Source organism: Aricia agestis, chromosome 7 (genome assembly GCF_905147365.1).
Source record: "Aricia agestis chromosome 7, ilAriAges1.1, whole genome shotgun sequence".
In the NCBI taxonomy this organism is placed as follows: Eukaryota; Metazoa; Arthropoda; class Insecta; order Lepidoptera; family Lycaenidae; genus Aricia; species Aricia agestis.
The window spans coordinates 4,643,497-4,670,874 of record NC_056412.1 but is presented as its reverse complement, the minus strand read 5'-3'; the positions used below and the strand labels follow the sequence as shown (position 1 = coordinate 4,670,874).

At 38.4% G+C, this 27,378-nt stretch overlaps 1 protein-coding gene across 16 annotated transcripts in view; it reads right to left on the bottom strand.

Annotated features, from left to right (window-relative positions):
* Positions 1 to 27,378, bottom strand: part of LOC121728767 (probable phospholipid-transporting ATPase IA) — a 116,190-nt gene that overhangs the window by 20,466 nt on the left and 68,346 nt on the right. For all 16 annotated transcript variants that reach the window (XM_042117022.1, XM_042117019.1, XM_042117026.1 and 13 more), the window contains 7 exons: positions 23,755 to 23,881; positions 6,573 to 6,756; positions 5,252 to 5,412; positions 4,183 to 4,380; positions 3,368 to 3,492; positions 971 to 1,123; positions 329 to 438 (listed from right to left, as the gene is read on the bottom strand). In XM_042117022.1, coding sequence (XP_041972956.1) covers positions 329 to 438; positions 971 to 1,123; positions 3,368 to 3,492; positions 4,183 to 4,380; positions 5,252 to 5,412; positions 6,573 to 6,756; positions 23,755 to 23,881 — 1,058 coding nt within the window. The remainder of the gene's footprint in view (positions 1 to 328; positions 439 to 970; positions 1,124 to 3,367; positions 3,493 to 4,182; positions 4,381 to 5,251; positions 5,413 to 6,572; positions 6,757 to 23,754; positions 23,882 to 27,378) is intronic.

Sequence of the window (27,378 nt, the reverse complement as noted above, 5' to 3'; positions counted from 1 at the left end):
TACGTATATTAAAAAATGATCAGTCCATCAATCCGTGGGTTAGACGATCAGTTTTCTGTCAATATTGACCAGATTGATGGATCAGATTTATGAAAAACTGATCGCGTAACCTACGTCTAACGATAACAAAACTCCAACCCATGATCAAATTTCTGGTTCAGTATCTAATTAAAAAACTATATCTGGATTGCATGTTTAACCCATCAATCCCCAAGCGGAACCCGGCTGTCGCATAACAATTGAAAATCTATTGTGTCTGCGATTCTCACAATCGAGGTATTAAAATAAAGCTGATGTTATGTCAGTTATAACGAAAATTGATACTCACTTGAAAAAATCGCACGATTTCGGCAGTAACTTGTAGAGAAATAGGTATAAGATTATTGTATAATATTAAAAAGGTTAAAAAGTTGAATCCGAAATTTGCGTTCTGTGCCTCTGTAACAAATAAAAAAAATATATAATTTTTGACTTATATTTTTACAAAAATGTAGTACTTACTGTAACAACAACAAACAACAACGCTTAACCGATTTTTGAAATTCGGTATGGAAATACTTTAAGTCCCGGGAATGGACATGGGATACTTTTCATCCTTGTAAAATGTACATTGTACGGTTCTGATGAACGAATTTTGGCGCAACTCAGTTGCGGGGGTCATCTAGCATATGTGTGGCGGTACCCACAATTAGCGCCACATTCCTGCATCGCGCTATCGAAGTTTACTGAGTGCGTCGGTATATATTATACGACAGCTGAAATTTATCACGTGGGCTCCGGCCTGACCGGGCATACCACCTCGCTCGGTCGGAAGATCTACCTCGTGGTCATCTCTCATATACCCACATATTATGTTCCCCGCGTTCCATTTGATGTTAAAAACGTCCAAAACGCTCAACATAGGAGGCATTTTGAGCGTTTTTATCGTTTTTAACATCAAATGGAACGTGGGGGTTGTGTATCGACGAACCATCGAGGCCGAGGTACCAGTCGGCGGGCCCGCGGCGGCGCAGCCACAGCTCTGAGCACGCGGCGCTCAGCAGCGACAGCGCCAGCAGGATACCGAACAGCAGCAGGATGTGCGTGTTCGTCTCCTTGTCTATGGACGACCGCTTCAGTGGCGCTGGAACAATCACGGAATTTTGGAACGAAGTTCCTTACCACGCGTTGCGAAAGAGGGCTAGGTGGAAAAACTTGTAACGACATGACACAAAACGAAGCCGTGCGGTAGCGCGTGTTTATCTTTTTGTCTCTTTCTCTCTCTCTCACTCTCGTGTATACAGGTTTTTCGTACATAAGAAATAACTTCGTCCCATCCGGGTATCCCTTGACACCTCTCAAGTTTTTTTTGTTTTTTTTTTATAATTTCGTTCCATCCAGGTGTCCCTTGACACCTCTCAAGTTTTTTTTAATTATAAAATATGTAACATAACACAACATGTACGAAGAAATTGATTCCTAGGCCGTTGACAGACCAACGTCATTTGGTCGAATCATGTAAATTCAATGTTAATTGTGATCTGTCGGCTGGGTTTGACGTAACGCGACCAAACTACAAAGGTCTCCCATCTGCCTAGGAATCAACTTCTTTGATAGAACAAAGTATGTACAAGAATAATAAATAGTGTAGCCCAAAGCACTGTACTCAGATAACTAATATAAAATAATATGAATGTAAAGATGAATATATGTGTGTTTGTCTCCCAGTCTATAGCATACATTTAAAATAATAATAAAGATTTGTTTAATTATCTAAATTCTAAGACATATTTTAATGCAACGTGACACGTCCTGTAAAACGTCATTTTTTTCAAACGGCGGGAATTGAACTCGCGAACCCCTGGATCGTATAGCCACATATTTACTTATGTATAAAAACTCACATGAGATTACCATCATAAGTATTGTATAAGTTGTGTTTGGCTTTTGTTACTGGAAAAAAGCAGATTTTTTATTATTGTGACGGTACCCACAATTCGCCTAACATTTCTGCATCGCGCTATCGAAGTTTTCTGAGCGCGTCAGTATATATACGACAGCTGAGATGTATCACGCGGGCTTCGGCCTGACCGAGCATAACACCTCGCTCGGTCGGAAGATCTTCCTTTGTGGTGGCCACGCATATTCCCACATTATTTATTATAGGTACTTAGTCATATTTTTTTTTAGATTACGTAGTATTATGTAAGCTTTTAATATTATTTGCCTCTGTCCACAGAGTAAATTAATTGCGAAGACTGGTAACTGGCTCTAATTTGTAACTCCAATTAACTGTTATTCTAACTTGAGTGTACAATATTTTTTTATTCGGACTTGTTTCCTCAAGTTGTAGGTTTTCCCTCCAATTAAAAAATAAATCAATATTCTGATTATAATGACGCAAACGCGAGTTAAAAAAGCCCTTGTCACTCCTACTCCTCCTACATTTCTTCTGATTAATTTCGTTGCGGGTCCCAAGACAGATTTAGCTTGTCCCTCGGGCATCCCTGAGATCATATCAAAGGGTTTTCGTGGTTGGTTACCACTGTTGATCCTGGCGACACAGGAGTTGCAGTGGTGGGAATGTGTGGTGGGCCTTTTGCCCGTTTAAAAAAAAAAAAAGCCCTTGTCACTTGTCATATCGTCGAGCAAGTTCTATCAAAGAAGTTCCGTGGTCTAGTGGTACAGAGCGCGGCTCTTGACTCGGAGGTCGTGGGATTCCGATTCCCGATTCCCGCGTTGGAAACATGTTATTTCCAAGTTTGGTTAGGACAATGCAGGCTGATCACCTGATTGTCTGACAAGTAAGATGATCCATGCGTCGGATGGGTCCTGCGCCTGATCTCTCGCCGGTCGTGTCGGTATTCCGTCCCACTGGGTTATGAGAGTATAGGAATAGAGAGTGCTCTTGTGTTCAGCGCACACACTTGGGCACTATAAAATTACTCCTGCGTAGCTGGCCTGGTTTCAATGAATCCGGCCACCGTCACCGAAACCGGTGTGGGAGCTATTATTATTTATTAATATCAAAGAAGTTGATTCATTGGCAGATGGCGGACCTACGTAATTACTACACTTTTTATGAATTTACCTTTTTATGAACGTGAGCGGGGGCACTGCACGTAAAGGAGAACTGTCAAAAACGACGTTTTTGTATGATGGCAGCGTTAGTTCCTTTTTTCGCCACGTTCATTTAAAGCCTTGTCGATCTGTAATTTGGTTGTGTTATGTCAAATCCAGCCAAAAGATCACGGCAAATATTGAATTGACATAACCCGACCAAACGGCGTAGATCCGCCATCTGCCTATGAATAAATTTCCTCGATGGTACAAAGTACTATTCTGATACAAAGTAAACGAGACTGCGTAGAGGTCACCGCTACAGTACCTTTTGTGGAGTTCTTCATGAGCTTGGTCTCGTGTCCGGTGTAGACGACGGCGCCGAACACCCAGCCCGTGTTGCGCAGCATCGCGCCGCGCGGCAGCAGCTGCTCGAGGCTCAGCGGCATCGTGCTGCAAACATAAAAACTTAATGAGAATTTGATAGAATATTTTTTTTATCAGGCTTTGACCCATCACACATTCCCACCGCTGTGTCTCCTGTGTCGCCAGGATCGACAGCGATATCCAACCACGAAAGATTTGCACGAACCATTGATAGAATATGTCACTGATAGCTGAAATGCAGTCACTGTCGCTGCTTAGCAGAAAGACAAGGACAGCATATTAATATTATATGTAACACGTTAGTGGGCCTCTAGAGTCTAGAATTTAACGATCAATTTTATTGTGCAATATCATTGAACAATATTATTGAACAATGTATTTGACAATAAGATTGGTAGCCGGGCGCGTTCAATATCAACCCTAAACGGTCAATTATATTGCACAATACGTGATATTACGGAATAAAATTAATCGTCTAGGGGCCCCCGCTTAGTGCTTACATAATTTAAAAATTATTCTAACATTCGGCTGCAACTGAGTTGTATTTCAGTAATATTTGACAGAAATACTCATAATTCATACAGAAAATAAACACGAATACGTTAAGAAATGTAGCTAATGAAGGCGGTGAAAATATTATGATACTCAAATATATAAAAATAAATACTCAGATGGCACCGGTTAAAAGCATACGTTAATGAAAAAAGAGCACCACCTAAGGTATTTTTGGGAGTTTCTCCACGACTCTATCCTCACCTGGCGTTGGTCTCTTTCAGCATGCCGTTGAACTCGTACAGGTGTCTGTTGGGCGGCTCGCAGGTGAGGGTGGCGGCGAGCTGGGCGAGCTGCGGCGGCGTGCGCAGCTGCGCGGTGTGCGCGTGCGCCTGCCGGATCTTCAGGTTCGTCTCGCCGTCCAGGTTCGACGTCTCGATGAACGAGATCCCTTGCGGCTCACTGGAAAAGAGTGGGGGTCATGTTTCGGTGTGGAGGGATGAGATGAGGCGTAACTTGGCAATGCAGAAATGAAATCAAGCAAAATCACGTGATTTCAATTTATGGAGTTGCTTGCGGGGTAAAGCCCATATAAGTAAATAATAATCAAAGTTACATTTCAAATACTTAACTAAAAGTTACAAGTACGACACTCTCGTCAAGTCGTCTTCGTCGTCGACGGGTCCTAAGTCCTACAGTAAGCAGTGGCCAGTGCCAACTGCCATAAGACTTAGCCAATTAAATCACGTCAAATCTCGCCAGGTGGTGCCCTGGCGAGATTTGACGTGATTTAATGGGCTAAAGAACATGCACCTAAAACCTCATCTCACACTGGCAGAGTCGAAGTTGAATGATTATAAAACAAATTTCTGATGAGTGAATATGGAATAGCAAGTGAACGTCTAAGTGCGAACTTCCATATGCACACAGCAGTTTGTTACTTAAATAAGAAAACAATAGAGATGAAAATGCTGTAGGTGAAAAAATATGACGGGACGCGTTGTTTCGACTCTGGGGCCGTACCACGAAACAGTTTTGAGACTCAAACAATCGAACGAAAATGCCGCATCCTACTCTAACAAACGTGAAATGACGTTGTTAGAGCATGACGCGGCATTCTCGTTCAATTGTTTGTACGGTTTCGTAGTAGGCGCCAGTGTGAATTGAGACTAAGACGTAGGTTACACGGTCAGTCTGGCATCAGTTCAGTCCATCAGTCTGATCCAGACTGACGGGATAATGGCGAATCGTTCTGGCGTGAGGCGTCAGTCTGGAACTGACGGACTGAACTGATACAAGACTGACAGTGTCACCCTAGTCTAACAACACCCACCTGGAGGCGAGCAGCACGAGGTCAGCGGGGAAGAACTGGTTGTTGAGGACGCGGCAGATGTCGCCGACCTGCAGGCGCTCCCAGCGGACCGCCTTCCACACCTCCCCGCACAGCACCTCCACGCGCCGCCGGTTCGTCTCGTCATCCGCGCGGTGACGCTTCTGAAACGTTACACAACTGTTGTGTATGTGACGAAACATTGGGTAAGGAAGGATACCTTGGTGGTTCCTTACGTAACCTGTACCCTTTGGGTACGGAACCCTAAAAATGGCAACTGACCTTGAGTAGTTACAAACTCTGTATAAAGATATTTACAATTTAATAAGCATTATATTGCAAATGATCTGCATAGTCCTTTTCCATGAATTCGCATTTATTTCCATGATGTTCTACACTAATTGTTGCCATGTTGTCTTCAACCAAAAAAAACAAACTAATACAAAACATGTTTATTGCGTGGTGAAATATAGATTCTCGTCAAAATTGTAAGGGGAAAGCGCAGTATTCCATCGAATTTGGATCAAACAAATTAAAAAGGAGGATGCATCGAGTATACCTAAAGTTTTTTAATTGGTGATAACCCTCGAACTGAGCTTAGTTCGAGGATTATCACCAGTTAAAAACGGTTACGAATTTTTACGAAAACATTGGTTACGAATGAGCAAACAGCTGGTTGCTAAGGAAGGTCGCAAAAACAAATAACTGCCGAGGTTATAAACTATAGGTCATTAGTTAAATTAGTTCTAGTTAAATAGTTGTAAATTGTTCGAATCGATCGACACTACATCGTCTACATCTGCTATAGCCTATACTCTATAGTCTATAGTACGTCGGAAACCATAATTTCAAACATACGCGGCGGCTACTGATTGAAAACTGTGCTTATTAACAAGGTTCGGAATGTGGTGGGTACAACCATATTATATTGACATTACGAAATTTGTACCTACGAAAAAATGCCAAATAGTAGATATTGTGCAATCTGCTGTCAAAAGCCAGCTGTTGCATTGCTGTCGCAAGATATACAGCCAGAGCCCGGAATGACTCATCGCGAATTTTTTTTAAACGCCTGTTGCATGACTGTCGCAACGGAGGCCCTAGACAAAGTATCTTTCGTTAAAAACGATGACCAAACTCGTTATCAAAATGTATGCGGTTTCAGGTTTGACATAACTCATCGCTAAATGACATTTCGCTTGCGAAGACATCTCTTACATATTACAGAAGAAATCTCATACATATTGATTAGGAATTTCGTCATCGTTTTTAACGAAAGGGGGACTTTGGCTACGGCCTCAGGTCACAGGTGGTAAGTACTCACAAAATCCTCGACGATCTCCTTGAGCGCGCTGACACTTAGGATGAGGACGAGCGGCGTGAGCGTCGTCCAGCGGCCAGTGGGCGACACGTCGGGGATCTGCTGCAGCAGCGCAATCAGCAGGAAGAAGCAGTTCGAGTACCGCCGGAACTGCTCGAACAGGAACAGTGGCACGAACGACGGCAGGCTGCGGGGAAATTGTAAATAAATAAATAAGGAACTTCGTTCAAATAAAATCATCTTTAAAACACATACAAGGGACATAACACAGCAAGAGTTTATAAGGGCAAGCCACTCATTCATCGACCGCGGCAAGCCGTGGCGCCTGATCTTCCGTGGCCCCCTGTCAGTCTGTGATCCCACAAACGGCACTCTTATAAAATTGCTGCTAGTATTTCCGACGCTGGCAAATTACTGTCGAATAAACATACGCAACGGTAAACGCACGGTACAACGCTCTCTGTGCTACACAATACACGGGGTACGCTTTGACAGTATTCGGTGGTGCAACCCAATTATACCGAACGTAGAGACATACCTACTGGTTCCCGGTAATTTCAGAGTACCGAGCTCCGAATTCAATTATACACGGTTCATGGCATCCGATATCATGTCCTATTTCATTTATTGAATTGTAGCTGTAAATCACATTTCGGATGATTACACCACATTCTATCAAAACTAATTTGTTTAGCGACAAATGATAATACTTTAGGCAGGACGTCAATATGTTCCTTTTATAGAGTTCACTGTGAATAAGCGGCCCTGTAAGAGTTACTTTTGACTTCTAAGTTTGTTTATAGAAATGCCCCAATTAAGAGGCGTCCACACCGCCGTTTTTCCATACAAACACTGTCCCCTGTTTCCTCCCTGGATATTGCCGGTAGAGTTATGATTTTTTTCCTGAATATCTATGGCCACTATTAGCATGTCCCTATGTTTTCTTTTTTTTTCATAATTTAATTATTAGAAAAGATAAGAACGTCCAAAAACCCAGAAAAACCCCTGTGTTCAAACACCCAGAAAACAAAACTGGCTAGAATATACAAAAAAAAATAAAACATAGGAACACAGCTCAAGCCTTGCTTTAATTCTTAATGAAAAGATTACTTAAATCGGTTAAGTTTTGGAGAAGGAATCAGCGGACAACGAATCGAAGATTTTCTGTTCTTTTATTAGAACTTTTGTCGTGTTGTCTCTATCGCGCTCTGCGGTGGGAGACTTGAGATTGATGAGACAGCAATACATTTTCAAATACCTATTTTCAATTTCTCTCGCCCCTGGTGTATCCTCTTAAGAATTTGGTCATATAAAAATTAAAAAAAAATCTTTCGGCACTGCCACATTCACGGTGACCTCTATACAAGACATACACTAATGACTAAACCCTAAAGCACACCTAAGTATTATCAGTTTGGTTTGTTACACCCTGTAGGTACTTAACCTTCGCCGCACTCGTCTAAATATATTTTGTGTGTAAAAAACGGCGGGTAAAATGGACGACAATGACATTAATAATTCTTGTCAACTCTCATATTCCTTTTCTCTTTCATAAAAGCGAGAAAATATTGTAATCATATAATAGACCTGGATCCCAGAAGGATATCAGACATAACTTACTCTCTGATGGATGAAACCATAGGTTATTAGTAGTGCCTCGTGTACTGAGAATACCTGCGATTTGTGTAGCTCTAAGTGTGACACCTGGTCAGGTACCAGGAACCAAAGTCGACTAAAAATGAGTCTTACTTTACTTATTTTCAAATGGCTAATATTTATATTTAATTTGTAGATTATTGTTCTGAACTAGTATCATGTAGTGTAAGACACTTTTCAATGACCAAAACTATTGTCAGACGTTTTAAAAGTAACTTTGTTGCAATTTTTTTTTTCAAAGGCATTATTTTTATTTTGTAAATTAATATAACACCTTAGAAAACAATACGATATTGCAAGAATTTATTTTCTACTAGTTGTTGCCCGCGACTTTGTCCGTGTCAGCATACTGCATAGTATAATAACAAAGATGGACAATTTTCCCCCGTTTCCTTACCCAAAGGGTAAAAACGGGACCCGATAACAAAGATATTTCAGCCTGTCCGTCTGTCTGTCCATATCCAGACTGTACCTGTACCTTAATGACGAAAATTATAATGATTTTAATGATGATTACGATGGTTAAAAAATAAACAAATACATGCTGTTAATTAATTATCCACACTTCCATAGTAATATTATAAATGCGAAAGTGTGTTTGTCTGTCTATCTGTCTGTCTGTCTGCCTGTTACCTCTTCACGTCCCAACCACTGGACCGATTTTGCTGAAATTTTGTATGGAGATACTTTGAGTCCCGGGAAAGGATCCCTTTCATCCCGGAAAAATGTACACTTCCCGCGCGATAAACAAATTTTGGCCCAACCGAGTTGCGGGCGTCATCTAGTAGTATATATTATTCTGCTAACTGATATGTTATATAATAATAAGTAAGAAAACAGAGGGGGTTGTATGGTAGGTCGCAAAAATACAGTTTTTTATATCATAACTATAAAAAACTGTATTTTTATAATACTAAGGTAGGAGCTTCTAAAAAAATTAAAATCACCTAAAACTAGGTACCAGTAACACCGACTTTTCTCAAAATACCGGACATTGTTCTGTCCGGTATGACCGTTAATTTTTTATATCCGTTAATTGGACATCTGGCAACCCTATTCACAATACTAGCGGCCGCACTCAGTGGTATTGAAATATGATAACCTAACTTTAATTGAACGAAGAGAAAATAAAATATTTGTCAATAAAAAAATAAAATATCTTCATTAGACATTCAATCTTTCGTCGTCTCCGAGTGCAGTCGTGAGAAAAATTACGATATAAATGGGAAAATTAAAATTGCAGATGCAGAATTCTTCTATAGCGCATAGCTCGATATTACAAAAAGGTTTTAAATGAGGTCAGACGTCGGTGGCTTTCTCGGTGACGTTTCCAAGCCATCGATGACCCGTCACGAACTCGCACTCCTTAACAACTAGAACGATTGCCAACCTTCGTTCATATTATATTGACTACTACTACGTAGTGTATATTGTATAGTCTGTAGTATAGACTCAATACTACAGTAACAAATACAAAAAAGTTCTGTCTGTTATCTCCGCTCAACTATATAACATAACACTCCGGACAAACCTTATGTAAATCTTGTATGGAAACACACTGAATCCCGGTAAAGGACGTAGGACACTGGACAATTATTGTTTTAGGGAACTAATTTTTTGAGCAGTTATTTAAATATTTGAGATGTTATTATGATCAGTTGAAAAAATATTGAGCAGTTATTTAATTTTATGGCGGTTGATGAATTATTGCGACTGTAAAACATGGACAGTAATAAAAAAATAATTGAGCAGTCCAATAACTGAATGAGCGGTAAAAATGATGGAATGAGCGGTTCGATAACTACTTAACCACGGATACCGAAGCGGGGGGAGCTAAGGGGGGCGCAGCCCCCCGCCAAAACTAAAACAAACACAATCCAGAAAGTCCAAAAGTAGGTTAGGTTAGAACTTAGACCACAACACAGAGGGAGCCGAGCGAGCGCAGCGAGCGTGCTGCGGCAGCAGCCGGCGACCGTCTTACTTTCGCTTTATAACGGTACGGAACCCTCCATGGGCGAGTTCGACTCGCACTTGGCCGATTTTATAACTGCTTAGAATGAGATTTCTTACTGACAAATTCCAATTTGTTGCTGCCCACACGTAACCGCTCATTCATTAATTTTTACCGCTCATTTAATTATTTTACTGTTCAATAAATATGTTTTCAATTATCCATTTCATTATTTTTTACTACTCATTTTTGTTTACTTTACTGCTTAGTTTTAACTGCTAAACTGGTTATTAAACGTGCCATTTATAATTTTTAACTTACCAAAACTGCTATTTACAACTGCCCCTTTAAATCAGTGACATTATTTTCTAACATGTTATACAGTTACCGCGTAAACGAATTCTCTCGTAGCAGAGTTGCCGAGCAACCTCTAGTAATATAATACTGCGCTATCGAAAATTTATAAAATATTAAGTGGATTATTTTTAAAAATTAAGTACACAATAAAAGACGTTAGTGGAAGAAGCAGGTAAGAAGCAGTTAAAAATTTTCGTTTCTTGCATAAATGGAGGCTTATGGGCCGCCGTATTAAATTGATATGAAATCCTACTACGAGTAGTCCTACTTCCTACTAATATTATAAAGGCGAAAGTTTGTTTGGATGTATGGATGTATGGATGTGTGTTACTCTTTCACGCAAAAACTACTGAACGGATTTTAATGAAACTTTACAATAACATAGCTTATACATCAGAATAACACATAGGCTACAATTTTAACCAACTTTCAAAATGGGGGAGGTGTTATGTTCGTTTTCTTATGTTCAACGATTACTCCGCCGTTTGTTAACCGATTTTCAAACATTTTCTTTTGGTATATAGGGTATCATCCCAATTTGGTATTATATTCACAAAAGATCTGATGAAGGATCCGTGAGTAATCGAGGGAACTCCTCAAAACTTATAGGGAAACATGTGGTGACTTCGGTTTCGTGAGAAGTATTCTAAGCATATGCTACCAACAAGTAAGATTTTGCACCGAGGTGGTATGCCATGGTATACCATGGTTCGGAAGGTGCTGAGAGAACTTCGGATTCTTTATAGATACAAGTTTGGGAGTTTCAGCGTTGTTTTAAGAACGGAAAGCATATGCTACTATGAAAATTACATTTATCATCATCATCATCATTACCATATTATACCATGCATCATCCCATGATTATGAGCCTATTAATTATGACCCTGTTTTTGGTACTTTTCATAGTCTTTTAGATCGAGACTCGAGTTTGTCAAGCGATACTTTAAAAAAATCTATATTTAATATCATAAACCTGAAGAGTATGTTTGCTTGAACGCGCTAATCTCAGGAACTACAGAATTATTTCAGTGTTAGATAGCTCATTTATCGAGTAAGGGTATAGGCCATAGATTATGACGCTAAGACTAATACGACCGAAGAAACTCAGGAAAATGTGGGAAAAACGGGAGCAATATTGGGAAGGGTTTATCTCACGAACTACTGGAGCAATTTTTATGGCAATATTTGGCACAGATATAGAGTAGACCACGTGAAGGAAGTAGGGACATAAGTTTTTTTTTTATGGGAAAATGTACGGTTTCCGTAAAATACCTAATTTACGCGGGCGAAGCCGCGCGGGACATCTAGTAATAAATAAAAAAAACTGTGGATTTTATGTGTAGCCTTCATTTTATGTGTATTTTATAAACTTATCTTCTTCATTATTAGCTAGATGATGAAGAAGATAAGTTTGTTCAAATTATAAGGGAAAAAATTAGTGGGTTTTTTGATTTCTTTGATGCTCTTATGTTAGTTACGTGGTTCTTTTAATTTAGACAGTCTTCAATTTAGACAGTAAGAGGTAGGTAGGAGGTCTTTTACAAAGCTGTCTCGTTATTTTGCTTTTGTCACACACTACAAGGGTGTACACTTACGCGACTAACAAGCACTGGGAGTTATGCGAGCTTTATATCATGTGTCATATTAAGTAATATAATATACTAGACTAGCGACCCGCCCCGGCTTCGCACGGGTATAAAATATGTAGTCACCTATGTCACTCACTAAAAAATATTAAAATCGATTCAGTAGTTTTGATTTATATTCATTAGGTAAGTACTAACTACTACTTTTCATTGTGTACACTTAGTTTAGTACATTATTCAGATAAATCTCGTAGGGTTCAGCCTGCGTCTGCAACGTAAGCGGTAAGCGAAAAAAAAAATGTTATTATTTACGACATCACATTAGAAACCTCAAAATAACAGTATTTCTTCACTATTTAATGAATGTTATTATACTTATGAACCTTTCTCTTTAATCGCTCTTTCTATTAAAGAAAACCGCATCAAAATCCGTTGTAAAGTTTTAAAGACTAAAGACTCTTATTCTTATTTAAAGGGAACAAAGGGACATAGGGACAGAAAAAGGGACTTGTTTTATACAATGTGGTGATAACGACCGCAACTCCGTTGCGGCAATCATTTATCAGTTATCACGCAGGAACCGTACATTTTTCCGAGATAAAAAGTATACTATGTCCTTTCCCGGGACTCCAAGTGTCTCCATCTTCCATCCGTCCGGCGTCCATCATATCTGGGCGTGAAGAGGTAAGGTCAGTAAACAGACAGACGCGCTGGGCGCTTTCGCATTTATGTATAATATTATGTAACTACTTATTATTAAGATTATAAATGCGAAAAGTAGTGGTAAAGTATGGATTGTCACTCCAAAATTATTATATTGGTCTTGCCGGTAAATCCTAAGGTAACTTTCGTAAAATATGGGTAAAAGTAAAGAATCTTTCACGGCTTTCATTTCTAAACCCCGCCCCGTTTCGAGACTTCAACCTGAGATGAGCGTCGTAGCGTTCGAGAAACGTTTAATGTCAACTGTCAAGTGATCTCTCAAGTCACATACATTTTCCTCCAAGTTCAACTTCGTCATCAAAACTGGCGAATTCAAGGGGCAGGGATTAATTAGATATTATATAACAACTGCACGTAACCGCACACGTCACTGCATTATATGGGATAATATGCACCCTCGACCTTGCTAGTCACGCCCGTCACTGGTTCATCCAATTACCGCCACGTCCTCGCGCTGGCCGTGGGCTCGCCGGCTCTATAAACCGATCAGTCTCACCCTGATATAACCTTTATGACGACCGCCTAAGGTAGGTAGTTCAAGTATTTCGACGTAAAATAACTGTAAACCTTGCCTGCCCTTAACCTTCAAGTGTACAAGGTGATGTTTGTTATGGAGATTAAGTCCCGGGAAATGACGTAGGATACTTTTATCCCGGAAAAACGGTCCCCGCGCGATAAACGAATTCTGGCGCAGTGGAGTTGCGGGCGTCATCTAATAATACTTAAATAATGCATAATGTCCAGACCGTATATTATATTGTATACGGTTGTCGGGACTCGGGAGCATCTTTATTGATGATAATCTCCATGGCAACCTACCGCCAAAATAGAGTAATCCGACCGATCGAGTTGTAATTTCAGACATCGCCCGCCTCCACCCCGAACCTGCACCCTCTCGAGGGCGAACCAAAGGTCTACCTACTAGGATAATATACAGTGTGTTAGTGTAAACACCGTTATCCTTGGAACCATTAAATGAGCCCGTCAAAATGAACAACTTTTTCTACTCTCTAACTCAAAAAAAATGCCGTCTTCATACGCATACGGATGCCCGGATCGCAATTTGTATGGGCATGAAGACGGATTTTTTTAGTTCACAGCATTGTTCTCAATTCTCATAGAAAAAGTTGTTCATTTTGAGGGCCCATTTGATGGTTTCAAGGATAACGGTGTTTACACTAACATCTTGTATATTTTTTTTAATTAGCCTATGCTGTCCCACTGCTGGGCAAAGGCCTCCCCCAGGGTCTTCCATTTTTCTCGCTCTTGCGCCACCGTTGGCCAGCCGGGCTGGTATGCCTCCAGCTCATCGCGCCACCCCTTTCTTGGCCGGCCACGGTTGCGTCGTCCGTCTTCGGGTACCCATTCAGTTGTTAACTTTGGTTAATATTAGTATGGATTAAATATTAGAAATAATTTTGGATCGGCGGCCTTCGTTTAAAACTAATTCCACAACGTTGACATCATCGAAAGCGACCAGACGTATCGCAAACAAGTTGGTGTACCTTTTGTCAACCTTACTACTGTAGGAACACGGTTCACCGGCTTGCCAGCGATCGTACACCGGAGGACACCGGACCAGACACCTTCAGCATGGCGCCGCGCCAAAAGCTCAGATCATCACAATACATAAAACTTTATTCAACGCGACCCTCTCGAAATAGACGCGAACACTGTTGACATTAGCTTCGATAAACCGTGTACTTACGTATTATTTTAAGAGGATACACCAGGGGCTAGAGAAATGAAAAAAAAGCACGTGTAATATCTATAGCTGTCTCCCTTACCTCAAGCCTATACCGCAGAACGCGATAGAGACAACTGCAGAAAATCCAAAAAATCAACGATTCGTTGTCCCCTGATTCCTTCTCCAAAACTTAACCGATTTAAGTACTTTTTTCATTAAGGATTAAAAAAAGGCTTGAGCTGTGTTCCTATGTTTTGCTTTTTTTGTATAATCTAGCCAAATCTGTTTTCTGGACGTTTGAACACAGCGGAAAATCTGGCAATTTTTTTGGGTTTTAGAACGTTCATATCTTATTTAATAATTAAATTATGAAAAAAAAGAAAACATAGGGACATCGTATTAGTGGCCGTAGATATTCAGGAAAAAAATTATAACTCTACTAGCATTATCCAGGGAGGAAACAGGGGACAACGTTTGTATGGAAAAAAGGGCGGTGTGGACTCCTCTTAACGAGTAATAAATGTATGCAATCAGAAGAACTAAAGTAATTTTTAGAAAGGTAGAAGGAAATTATTATTATTCAAATTCCAATTGAGCCTCTAGCCACGTGAAGTAGAATTCTAACACATAATAACGTTTCTTCCAAAGTACTAAGTATAGCTTGGTTGAGGAAAACCTTAGAGCAAATAATTTCGAACAATGAAATTGCTGTTAGTTTAGCTATACTTGTAGAGGAAAGGCGCACAAATTATGTCGATGGAATGAAGGAAATTGGCGCATTTGTTACAACTCATGATTTGTGCTTTTTAAGTGCATAATATTTGTAAACATATTATAATCAAAATGGCGTATTAGATACCCAGCTATGGTTTTCATGTGATTGATGAGATTGATAGAGATTATTATAAATGATGCTTTACAAATTACATAAAAATCGGAGTCTATGTAACACACCACGATCAATTTATCCTTAACTCCTATAACGAGTCCTATTTTATCGCCAACAAACTGAAATGCAGTTTGGCGGTTTATAGGATAAGGACATAATGTTGTAAATTAATGGAATAAATACTTAAAAAAAAAAAAAAAAATTAAGAACTCATTATAGGTGCCAGCAACTAGAAGTTGTTAAATATTATAGACTCAAACGATAGGTTTTACATTTCCCCTATGAATTATGAAATAACTTCTAGTAAATTTAAACTGAGAGGAAATTAGTCCCTGCAGCGGAGCGCGGCGTACGGTGAATTAAGGGAGTTGATAGATATGCCGGTTGCTTTACAAATGACAAGTAATACCTACTTGCAGGCGACAGAAACACAGACATATTTTACAGAGTTACTTTATCAAATCTGTCATTTTGTCTTCCGTAGAATCCTTTTAGTGGTAAGTGTGCTCGCATAAAATTAGTGTCGTGATGAAAACTCTACATTTTTTTCTATAACAAGTGGTTGTCTATTGTTTGTGTTAGCTCTATCAAGATCAGCGCTTCCTAACCTTTTCACTCCTGTGATGTGACTTTTGAGGAAAACTAAACATATTTACTTCACGCTGACATATTTTAATAATATGAAGTTTCGGATTTGTCTCGTAATTTATGGCCAAAATGATATTAACTATAAAAGATAATCATAAAGTTGTCACGAATGAGATGCTATGCTATGGCTCCTACTTAAGGTCCATCGATAACCCCACTGATAAGTTAGAATAGACAGGTAATAAAGCTATCATTTTCTAGTCTATGGGCGGAACCTGGCCGAACTGAGGAGCGACAGGGATTTTAGTTTGTACTAAATTTGAATTGTATGCTAATGAACACAGTGAATATAGACATCGGGTTGCATTTGCAAATTGTATGCAAATGCATATTGTTTTAATAATATTTTGATGGCGTTATTGCATTATTTTAGTAGTCGTTAAGTCCGACGTAAAGAATGCTTAAACTTTATAGATATGACGGGCGACAGTCGCGTCGGTTCGTCAATTTTTAAAAAAAATCAAAGTGGTCCGTGTTAGCAAAAAAAATATATAAAAGTGGTCCCCGACCAAAAAAAAAGTTGAGAAGCCCTGGTTTAGACGATCATCTCTATTCTCTTGTGTACATTGCAAAGATCTTCAGGAGGTGACAGATGATGTAATAATTATATTGGCAGCATGTCTCGTTACTTGCGATTGAAATGTACCTACTCTACAACTTTACATTACAATAATTATTATTTACGAACTGTGCATTTTTTAAGAGCCTACTCTATATTGAATCTATTCTCTATACATTGCAATTAATGTACCTATCTTTATCCACGCTAGTCTGTAATTGTAAAAGAGTTGTAAACGCCTTGATTAACCTCAGTCAATCACGGCTCCGGTGCGTTTACAGCAACTGCGTCAACACTCAACACGACTGTTTATAGTTCATAGCGGCCTTCTCGATTTTCGCTGGCTAGTACGGTGTACCTAACTACCAAGCGTTCATTACAAAGTTACGAGAGCTGATATGGACTGAAATATTTTATCAAAACTATTATTGTATTACAAAGATTTTGCAAGCATCTCGTGGCATTGTTATGATACGGTTAGGCGACGTGAATTTGAATCAGTTGTTGCTCAAAATTGAACAAGCGTGAGCGGTTTTGCAATACGTCCGATCCGAAACCGATCCGAACCCGAGATTCCCTGATGACGGAAAGGTGAGTTATACTTTTTAGTGCGCAATCAATAGAACTTTTTCGTTCGGATCGGATTCAGATCGGTGTAGTGCAGACAAACTACACCGATCTGAATCCGATTTGCACTGGGCCGAAATTAAAACAGTGCTAGACAGCACTGTTTTAATTTCGGCCCAGTGCAAATGTTAGTTTGACCATTTTGCTCTTTCTCAACTGACATCTTATAACTTATTATAAGTTACTAGCTATTTGACCGAGCTTTGCTCGGTATTCGATAAAACACGAATAAAATGACATTTTCTAAAAATGATTCCTAGCTAGATCGATTTATCGCACCTGAAACCCCCTATATACTAAATTTCATGAAACTCGTTGGAGCCGATTTCGAGATTCCAATTACATATATATTTATAAATAAGAATTGCTCGTTTAAAGATATAAGATAAGATAATATGGCGGCAGCGCCATAATAGCGCCTTGTAGAGCCGCAAGTTTCTATTTTGACAGAATGTCATACAATTTTCACTTGATGTTCAATTGGAATAATTAATTAATTAATTATTATTAATTAGTCAATGGCTATATCATTTTCACACGATTGAACCTTTGGCGCGGCAAAATTTTGAAATAATATTATAACAATTAATATTATACCACTTCAATGGCGGTGTGGTCATATTTCAACAATTTTCATATTCGACTAGGCTCTGCTCTGGTAAAATAGTTGTAGCGAGGCCCGGAGGTTCCGACTTTCGATGGCGAATTTTAGCGATATTTATCTAGCAAATTCATACAAACTAGTTTTTATACGTCCATTGACCATTGTCAATACAAATCGCGTTGGAAAATTGGACCGTACATCCTACACTGTTATTTTATGTTTATTTTAGTATCGACAATATCACACATAATTATAAATATAGTAGCGCCATCTGTCATAAAGTAATAAGTATGTAAATTGTAATACTATCTGTGCCATACTTGACAGTTGTCATAACTTTTAAAAAATAAAGTTCAGTTCGTGTCTGTGACTCAAGCGTTTTATTTAACAAGATACACACTAGGTTTTTAACTATTCATACGTTATTAACTCATCTATAAGAAGTTTGTATTAGTAAGGTCCTGTATAAAATATGTGGTACTGGATCGCGATCCATGTACCCAGCATCTAGAATTCACCTACAACTTAAGAGCCTGCTGTCAAAAATATCAAAGCACGCTAGCCCCGCCTACACACCCCGCTATCCTCCAATCGTGATAATCTAATGATTCCATGAATCGTGCCTCCGAGCATTGTGCTTTGCACTGCAGCTAATAGTGAACAATATCGCGTAACAAAGGTTCCCGCATTATAGCACGAAAGTAAAGGTCGTAAGTCCCAAAACTGTTTTTGATGATTACTTTAAAATTAAAAATAATATTTCCTTTAGCCATTATTTTATAAAGTGTGTGATTGTAGTAGTGCAAGTTATTTGATGATAGTAACTCAATAAGCGTAACAGAGGCCCTAGCCAAATTTACTTCGCCTTATTACGAAGAGACTAGTAGATTCTTTAACGCCAATGCAATACAGAACATTTTGCCCTAGCCAACAACCGGCGAACTTACGTTTCGGTGATTCCATAACGATTTTCTCTTTACCTTCGTTTGCCCCAAAATTGTCTTTGGTTTTGTTGTCCTGTCAAATGTCAACTGTTAAATTTCAACTGTCAAATGTCAACTGTCAGTATGAGTCGTGTTCGTTTCGTTTTCTAAATGTCAATGTCAGTGTCATGTTCTAAAATCTGACAGAAATTGAATGGTAGGTATTTTAAAACATGACACACTGACACTTATTTTTAACTTTGCGCATGCGCAATGTGCATTGAAAAACGAAACGAACACGACTATGGTCTCGGCTATAGACTTTATGACAAGGGTTTTAGGATCACTTTCGCCATAACTCAGAGGTAAAATAACTTTGAAATGAGTTTGTTATGCCGCCAACTCAGACCGCGAATTTATTCCAATGTGAACGAGAAGTTTTTCGTGTTTTTTCTTCTTGTTAATTTATTTTCGATAGAAATTAAAATGAACGTGCAAAACAAGTAACGAACAGTATATATATTTAACAGAATACATGGAGACGTAAGTAAATTTCACAGTTGTAGTTACTACATTGATGCCTACGATGATGTTGAAAACTTATATTTTCTTAAATATTTTGCTTAAATGGTTTAGTGGTAGTGATAAAACTTACTATGTATCAATATTCAATTGTACACTTACGAAAGGATCAAGCTAATGGTATGAGGTATTAAGAGATAATAAAAGGTTTGTGATTTCAGTCTAGTTCCTTCAGACTAACCCTGAGGCATGATCCCTGTGCAATGGGCAAACCATGAACTTAATATTATTATCATGTGTAGGAATGTGATGCATATTAGATGATACTAGTTAGTAGTTCATAATATTTTTTGCTTAAATACTGAAAACCTTTATTCTATTAAATGTATTGCAGTAATGGAGATTTATCCAGGCCCGTTGGTGGTGCCCAAGGGCGCCTTCGATCTGAAAGGCTATGGGACACCCTGACCCATAGCCTTAATGCCATAGGCAATGGCTCAACAAAAACAACCAAAAAGTGGAAAAAAGTAAGTTTTAAATATAGGTTTTTAAAATGTTATAAGTAGATTTTAAGCAAGATTAAGTAAGTATTTTATTTCAATGAGAAGGTATGTAAGTAAGTATTCATTTGGTAAAATATATTTTATACATTTGATCATTTGTAAGTAGGTAAATGTTTGATAATATGAGCCAATAATAATTTGTATAAATTCCTTCATAATACTAGAATCCTTAGTATTTTTTACATTGCAAATAAATCAGTTACAAAGCAGTATACATGCTGCTTTTTTTCACTACAGTGAAAGTAATTCAATTGTTAATTTGCAAGGTTTTATTTCAAAGTAGGTATTTTAAAACAAATTTAGAAACAAAGTACTTAATTTGAAATCTTGATTAAAGCTTTGTACCTTAAATGTAGCTGGGGGCTAGGTATTACAAAGCTTTTTAAAAAAACAAACTCAATTCCATGTACTTATTAATTGTAATTTTTATTTCATCACAGACTTTCATGATAATTTTTTTTCATCAGAATACATTATTTACTTAATAATATTATAATATATTTAGTCATAATATTAATCTTTAATCTTTTATTAAAGAAGAATTGTTTCTTAAGTTTTAGATTGGTTTTAAGTTAATACAAATAAAGAATTTCTTACTCTATACTACTTCTTGATAAGAGAGAAATAAATGTTTTTCAAAGTTATAATTTAAAAAAAACATGTATTTCATTTTTCATAGGTTTGGGCGGATCTAAAGTCAAAAACTAAGAAGAAGGGGCTTAGAATCCGCCTAGCTGCCAATGGCACAGGCGGTGGGCCACATGATGGTCAGTCGCTGTCGGCACTTGATCTCAGAGTGCTGGCTATCATGGGCCTACTGGGTGTCCAAGGCCAAGAGGCTGTCCAAGAGCTGGGTTTTACCGTAAGTGATTAAAATATTAATTTGTTTCTATAATAAATTACTTTAAATGGATAATATTGTATTATGTATGGTCAATGTATGAAAATATTTTCATTGATAAAACTTTTTCATGTATTTTTTTCCAGAACATTAATCTCATTGAAAGACCTGTAGACGTCCAGGCAGAGCCAGCCAACATAGAGCAAATTTTTGTAAATGGTATGTGTTTTTGACTAATTTTATCAATACAATTAAACCCAATGAAACTATTTATCTTTTATAATACTTTCATACACTGTTTATTTTTTTGCAGAATACTCCCACCACCATCACCACAATCACCACAGATGGTGTCGACGGAAGACATACAATATAATATAATAGAGCCTACTAATCCAGGACCATCTACATCCACGGGGAGGCCCGCCGATGTAGGCGGTCCTAGATTAGTACCATCAGCACCTGCGGAAATAACATATACTTCCCGTCATTTGTCTTTGTAAAAAGCAGAATATAAACCTAGTTTTGTATCAGACTTTATATTTAGATTTCTATGTGTTATTGGAAAAGGTAAATAATCAAATAAAACAACATATTTTTAATAAATATTTTATTACTCTGTTTCATAAGTAAGTAATACTTGATCAAGAAACTGGGCAGGGGGATCAATATGATCTTGATGCCTTGCCCAGCCTAAAGACCATAAAATAGTCATAATATGAGCGCAGCGAAGTCCTGAATGTGTTCTGCATTAAAACTATGAATCGGTTGCTGGATATTACTAAGTACCTCCCAATTATCATTATATAAATGGAAGGAACAAATCCTACAGTTTTGTGGTACATAAAAATAATCAGTGAATAATTTTATTCTCAGCCACTTAGGAGCAGCCAGTCTTTGGGTTGAATGACAATCAGGATAAAAACAAAACTGTTGAGAACCTGAAGCTCTAGTGTACATTGGCAAGATTATACTGGGTTGGTTATTGTTGGGATGTCTTACTTCAGTGGAACAAGTAGCAGCTCGGTCAATTTTTTGCCAGCATGGATGACAGATTTTATCAGATCCATGTAACTGTAAAGAAAAATCAATATCAAAAGTCTTGAAAAGCTAGTTTGTTTGTATTTCACTATTATAATTCACAATACTGCACATTTAGTTAGCCTCAGATTTAAAAGTTGTGGGACAAATCATAAAATAAATGGAGTCCGACCATACACAAAACTGACCACTAGACCGATTTTGATAAAATCTGAAACTGTTTTAGAGCTGTTTAAATGGATTTTGACACTTGGGAACTTGCATAAAACTGAAACTCCGAACTTGAATAAAGAACTCAAGACCAACATTTGAATTACAATACCTATAGTAAAATTACTTAAGTACATTTTCTTTTTCTTACCTTAATTTGGAGAGGTATTTCGTTGGTTCCCTTTAAAATATTTGCCCTGCGCAAATCCATACACAAACTTGTGTAGGAGGCTTTGTCAAGACGGAAATTTTGTGTGAATAGAAGTTCCGGCTTGTCTTCTATTCTCTCTAATTGCCGTCTTAGCAAAAGCCTCCTCCTGCGCCTGTCCGATATGGTGTGGTGGTGCGCGGTCCACCACAGCAAGCGTAATGCATGCATATTAATTAGTACTTGAGTATGTTTTTAACAAGAAGTAAGAACCATTGATCGGCAGCCACACACAATTTACAGCTGTCGAATGCACGCCATTTTGTTCTTCAACGCGATAACACCGCCTTTTTAACAATCGTTTGTGACGAAAAAGAAAAGATACGAAAACGCTAGCGATTAGTGGCATTTGTGTGTGTTGTCTAGGACTTTCTATACAAAAAGCTAAGGGGCACTTCTTTATCGCAATAAAGAAGATGAACAGTGATATCGCTTTCGTCCAACTTGTAATTTGGCTACCAATGGTGTACACGATTACGACAAGAGACTCATGATAACGAACGCTTATGTCATTTCCATACATTTTTGGTTGACGATTCTATAACGAAGCGATCAAGAATTCATCTTGGCTAAGGCCTCAGATATTTGTTGAAAAGCCCAGAAAGATTCATAATTTCGAAAAATATAACTGTCGAGTCAAAATAAGTGAATCGTGTTTTCCGTTAGGCAAATATGAGATAAATATACAATGATTAAATAAATCTCATATCACTAAACACCTATGAAAAATGAATTATTTATTGTTTATTTAATTTTATTTCATGTTTCATCCCGTTTAAAAATAAAGCAAGACATATAGCTTGTATTAGCATATTTTCCAAAACATAATTTGTCTCGATTATAAAAAGTGCATTTTTCGGTTTGGCTAAGCTTGAAAGAAACTTTTCCGCGGCTCAGTTCGACGTCAAGTGGGTCGAGACTCGAGAGTTTCGCTCAGGCCGCTCAGGTTCTCTCCAACCGCTATGTTCTAGAATTCTAGATTCTAAAACATTTCCACTGAGTATCAAGATCGCTACCGCACACTGAGTACCTCGATTTGTAATGTATTATGTAACAAAATATGCTTTGAATAAATTAAAAAACCAGCCAAGTGCGAGTTGGACTCGCGCACGAAGGGTTCCGTATACCGTTATAGAACATAGAGCAAAAATTGGCGAAAATTGTGTAGCATAAAAATCACGTTTGTTGTACAGTATGGGGAATGGGGATTGGTTGGATTGGTAGGTACTGACCGTACTGTACACGTAAGTGTACCTTCAATAAAAGCATAACAATCACGTCTTAAATATTTGATTTATTTTGTTTTTGAAGCCAAACGAGCGTAATTTTGTGAGCCGTGAGTCGCAGAATTTCGCCTGGCAGAAATTCTGCTGCATTCAGTTTTATACAAAAGTCCTGTGAGTCGCAGAATTTCGGTCGCATAAATAACTTTTTAAAATCATGACTCACAAAATTACGCTCGTGTGAATCAAACAGGATTTTTGTATGAAACTGAATGCAGCAGAATTTCTGCCAGGCGAAATTCTGCGACTCACGGCTCACAAAATTACGCTCGTTTGGCTTCACCCTTAGCGCTTTATTCCCGCTCACCTGTACTTGGCGGTGGAGATGCGGTTGCTGACGAACTTCTGCGGCTGCGGGCGGTTGACGAAGATGACGCGGTTGGCCTCGTCCGCCGCGCCGTCCGTCACGCCCGACGTCGTCGCCTCATCCTCGTCTGAAAACACACCATAGCTCAAACGTCGTGCAATCGGGTGGTATTAAACCTCACTACGTATCACTAAGACGGGGGGGTTTATAAATGCTAAAAAATATCACGGGAATAATGGACGGCCCTTTAGCTGTTACGCCACAGAATATATATTAGTAGTACTATATTTATTCCTCTATGGTAGTACCAACAGAATTCCCACTGGGGAAACCCGTTTAAAGAAATAACGACTCATGCTACGATACTATAAAGTTCAAATTCCGACCGCGCAGTGTTAAGTGCCTACAATTATATTCACCTACATGTCCGCTCTCTGTCTATCGCATAACTCGTACCTTTTCTGACGACATCAAGGTTTTCGCCTTTTAGAAAACAAAATAATCTTTTTTAATTACTATTGATACGAATAACAAACCTTTTTATAGTACTTAATATAAAATTTTAGGAATCCAATAATCTATATTTTATAGTAGTTTTATATATATTCGATTATAGTGCAGGAAACTTTTACAATTTAAACATAGTAACTTGTGTTTATTTCTGTGTAGTTTGTCTTTGTATGAAATTGATTTATTTGCTATGTTTGTATAGTTTTTGTCTACTTATTCAAATACATATTTCATAGGCCTTTTTTAATTGTTCATTTTTATAAGATTTATAACGATTTTGTCACAGCGGTTAAATCAGTATCATGAATAAAATTCCTCTATGATCACTGATCAGTAAACAGTAGATACGCGACGAAAAATCTTGCGCGTGCGTCACCGCTCGCTTGTGAGTCCCTACTGATTGGCCACCTGCGGGTGGTACTTACAGTTCGATGTCTATTCTTGCGAGTGGGACAGGCCGGGTTACGCTAAAGTCTGAGGTTGAGCACATTCTGGTAAAGGTGGTAAGGGCCGCGCTACACCGGAATGGCAGCGGCGAGGCGAGCACTTTCAGCGTCATATGATTTTAAACTTCATCTTCATTATTGTAATGCATAGTATCGCTTGAGAAGTCTACGGCCACCCGTGGCCGCGATTTCTCAAGCGATACTATGTATTATAATAATGAAGATAAAGTTTAAAATCATATTATGACACTGAAAGTGCTCGGTTCGCCGCTGCCATTCTTTTTGGTTTTTTGGTTTGGTTTTTTCTACGCCATTTTTTTTTTGGTTCAATAACATTGCTATTTGATTACCTTATTACTAGAATTATAATATACAACACCTTAGATGATAAATTATCGTCCCCCACTCACCACGGCCTTGCGATGCCTTGAAAAATGTTAGTAAGCAGCGCATTGAGGCATTTTTCTTAGAAAACATAAGTTAAAGTCAGACACACTCGCATATAATATTAGTATGGAATATGGATACGTACACGACGCGACGTAGGGAATTGCTTGCTTTTCATCATCTAAATCGGTAAGCAACATCAAAAGACATAATTAAGATTTATCAAAAAGCAAAATTTATATCCTACACGCGCCAGGCAGTTACTTCTGAGGATTTAAATTCATTCGAGCTTTTCATAGCTTCAGCCTTCATACAAATTTTGTAAACAGATGCTTTGAGTGCAAGTAAAGAACATTGGATAATTTTAAAACCGGGAAATCTACGGTTAAATAATTAATTAACTTTCATGATTTGTGATAAGCAGCTGAACTAATTTTGATGAAAAACGTATGGTACGGTTTCCTCTTGATAAACCTCTGACTTATACGTGGTCTACTGTTTTTTTAATAACATATAATACCAGCTCCAGGAAACGAAAAAGTTTTGTCCCAAAAAAACGATCATGCGACGCCGGACGTCTGAGGTATGTATATGTAATTATTGGCTCATTGTTTGTCTACTCATAATAAATATAATGTGGCCGCATACGTGATACAACTATCAACATTTACAGTCAAAGACTTGACGAATTGACTTTTAGTCATTCAATTAAACGGTTTCATTCATGGGCGTATATAAAAAGGGTGTCCTGGGGGTCCGGACCCCCCATTACTATCCATCTTACTTGTCCAATTTCGACAATAATATATTTATGTACCTCGCAGATTAAAATCGGTGCGGTACATTTGATTTCCAAAACACGTTGCCTATTTGCTGCTGCGGAACCCTTCATGGGCAATTCCAACTCGCACTTGGCCGCTTTTTTACGTCAGGGACCCTCCCCCTTATCAAAGTTATATATACGCCCGTGGTTTTATTCAATGAATTCGCTAGTCATTCAATGGATATGACTGCGACATACACATGCTCGTATTGCTGTTTATATAGGGTGCAACAAAACTGATAAAATTTTAGGGGGTGGTTTCTTATATTAGAGTTCGCTGTGAAAGTAGCAGCACATAATAATAATAATAATAATAACTTTTATTTCGGATCACAACAAAAATCCATAGTGTTAGTAAATAATATAATTGAGACTTAAACTATGTTAGTACATCACATTATCAAATAACAATAGCAGCAATTTGTGTATTAGGAATGGTGAGGCGTTGGAACTTTTAATGAGCCTATTCCTATTTAACGTGAAGCTCTATCCAATGCCTTACCAAACCATCAAGATTATCAGTCAATACCCTTAGAATGCTGTTATTACTACTTCTGACACGCTGCATCAATGACGCCACTCTTTTTCTTATTATGGCGTTAAAGCCATCGGTGCGCATTTCTGCAAACATGCCTGAGGCACTACAGTACCTTGGTAGTCCTAACAGCATTCTAAAGATATTATTGTATTGAACACGAAGAGCATTTATCGCGCGCTGGGTGTAGCTCGCCCATAGATTGCATGTGTAAAAGGACTGGCAGTAAGCTTTAAATAAAGTCACTTTTACCTCATCAGAGCATCTTGCAAATCTACGAGCTAACATGTTCCCACGCACGGCCAACGCTCTTCGTTCCCTCTCAATGTCTACATCGTCAACAAGCGTATCAGTTACCCAATGACCCAGGTATTTAAATTTATGGACTCTAGCAAGTGGAACTTCATTAAGAAACACGGGTGGTATTGTGCTAACTTTATGTTCACGGGGTTGGAAAACAAGTAGTTCACTTTTCTTAGAGTTATACCTGAGTCCTTGGGCCTCGGCATACGCTTGACACTTGCCTAGCAGTTTTCTGAGGCCACTGACCGAGGGACTGAGCAGCACCATGTCATCAGCATAACTAATGTTGTTTAGCATCACTCCGCCCATGGAACAACCGACATTAGTGTTGCTCAGCTCCTCGATCAGCTTATTTATGTAAAGGTTGAAGAGACGAGGAGAAGTTAATCCACCCTGTCTAACTCCACACCTTAATTTGTACAGGTTAGAGAGAGCCCCAGACCACTTTACAGCATTTTCCTGGTTCTTGTACCAATAATCAAAAATATTAATAACCTCAATTGGAAGATCCGTCTCATCCAGCAACTTGTTGCGTAGTATCTCATAGGACACCATATCGAAAGCCTTTGACATAGTAGCTTCCTGTCCTTTAATGTTTTATGTACCATACCTATTTATTT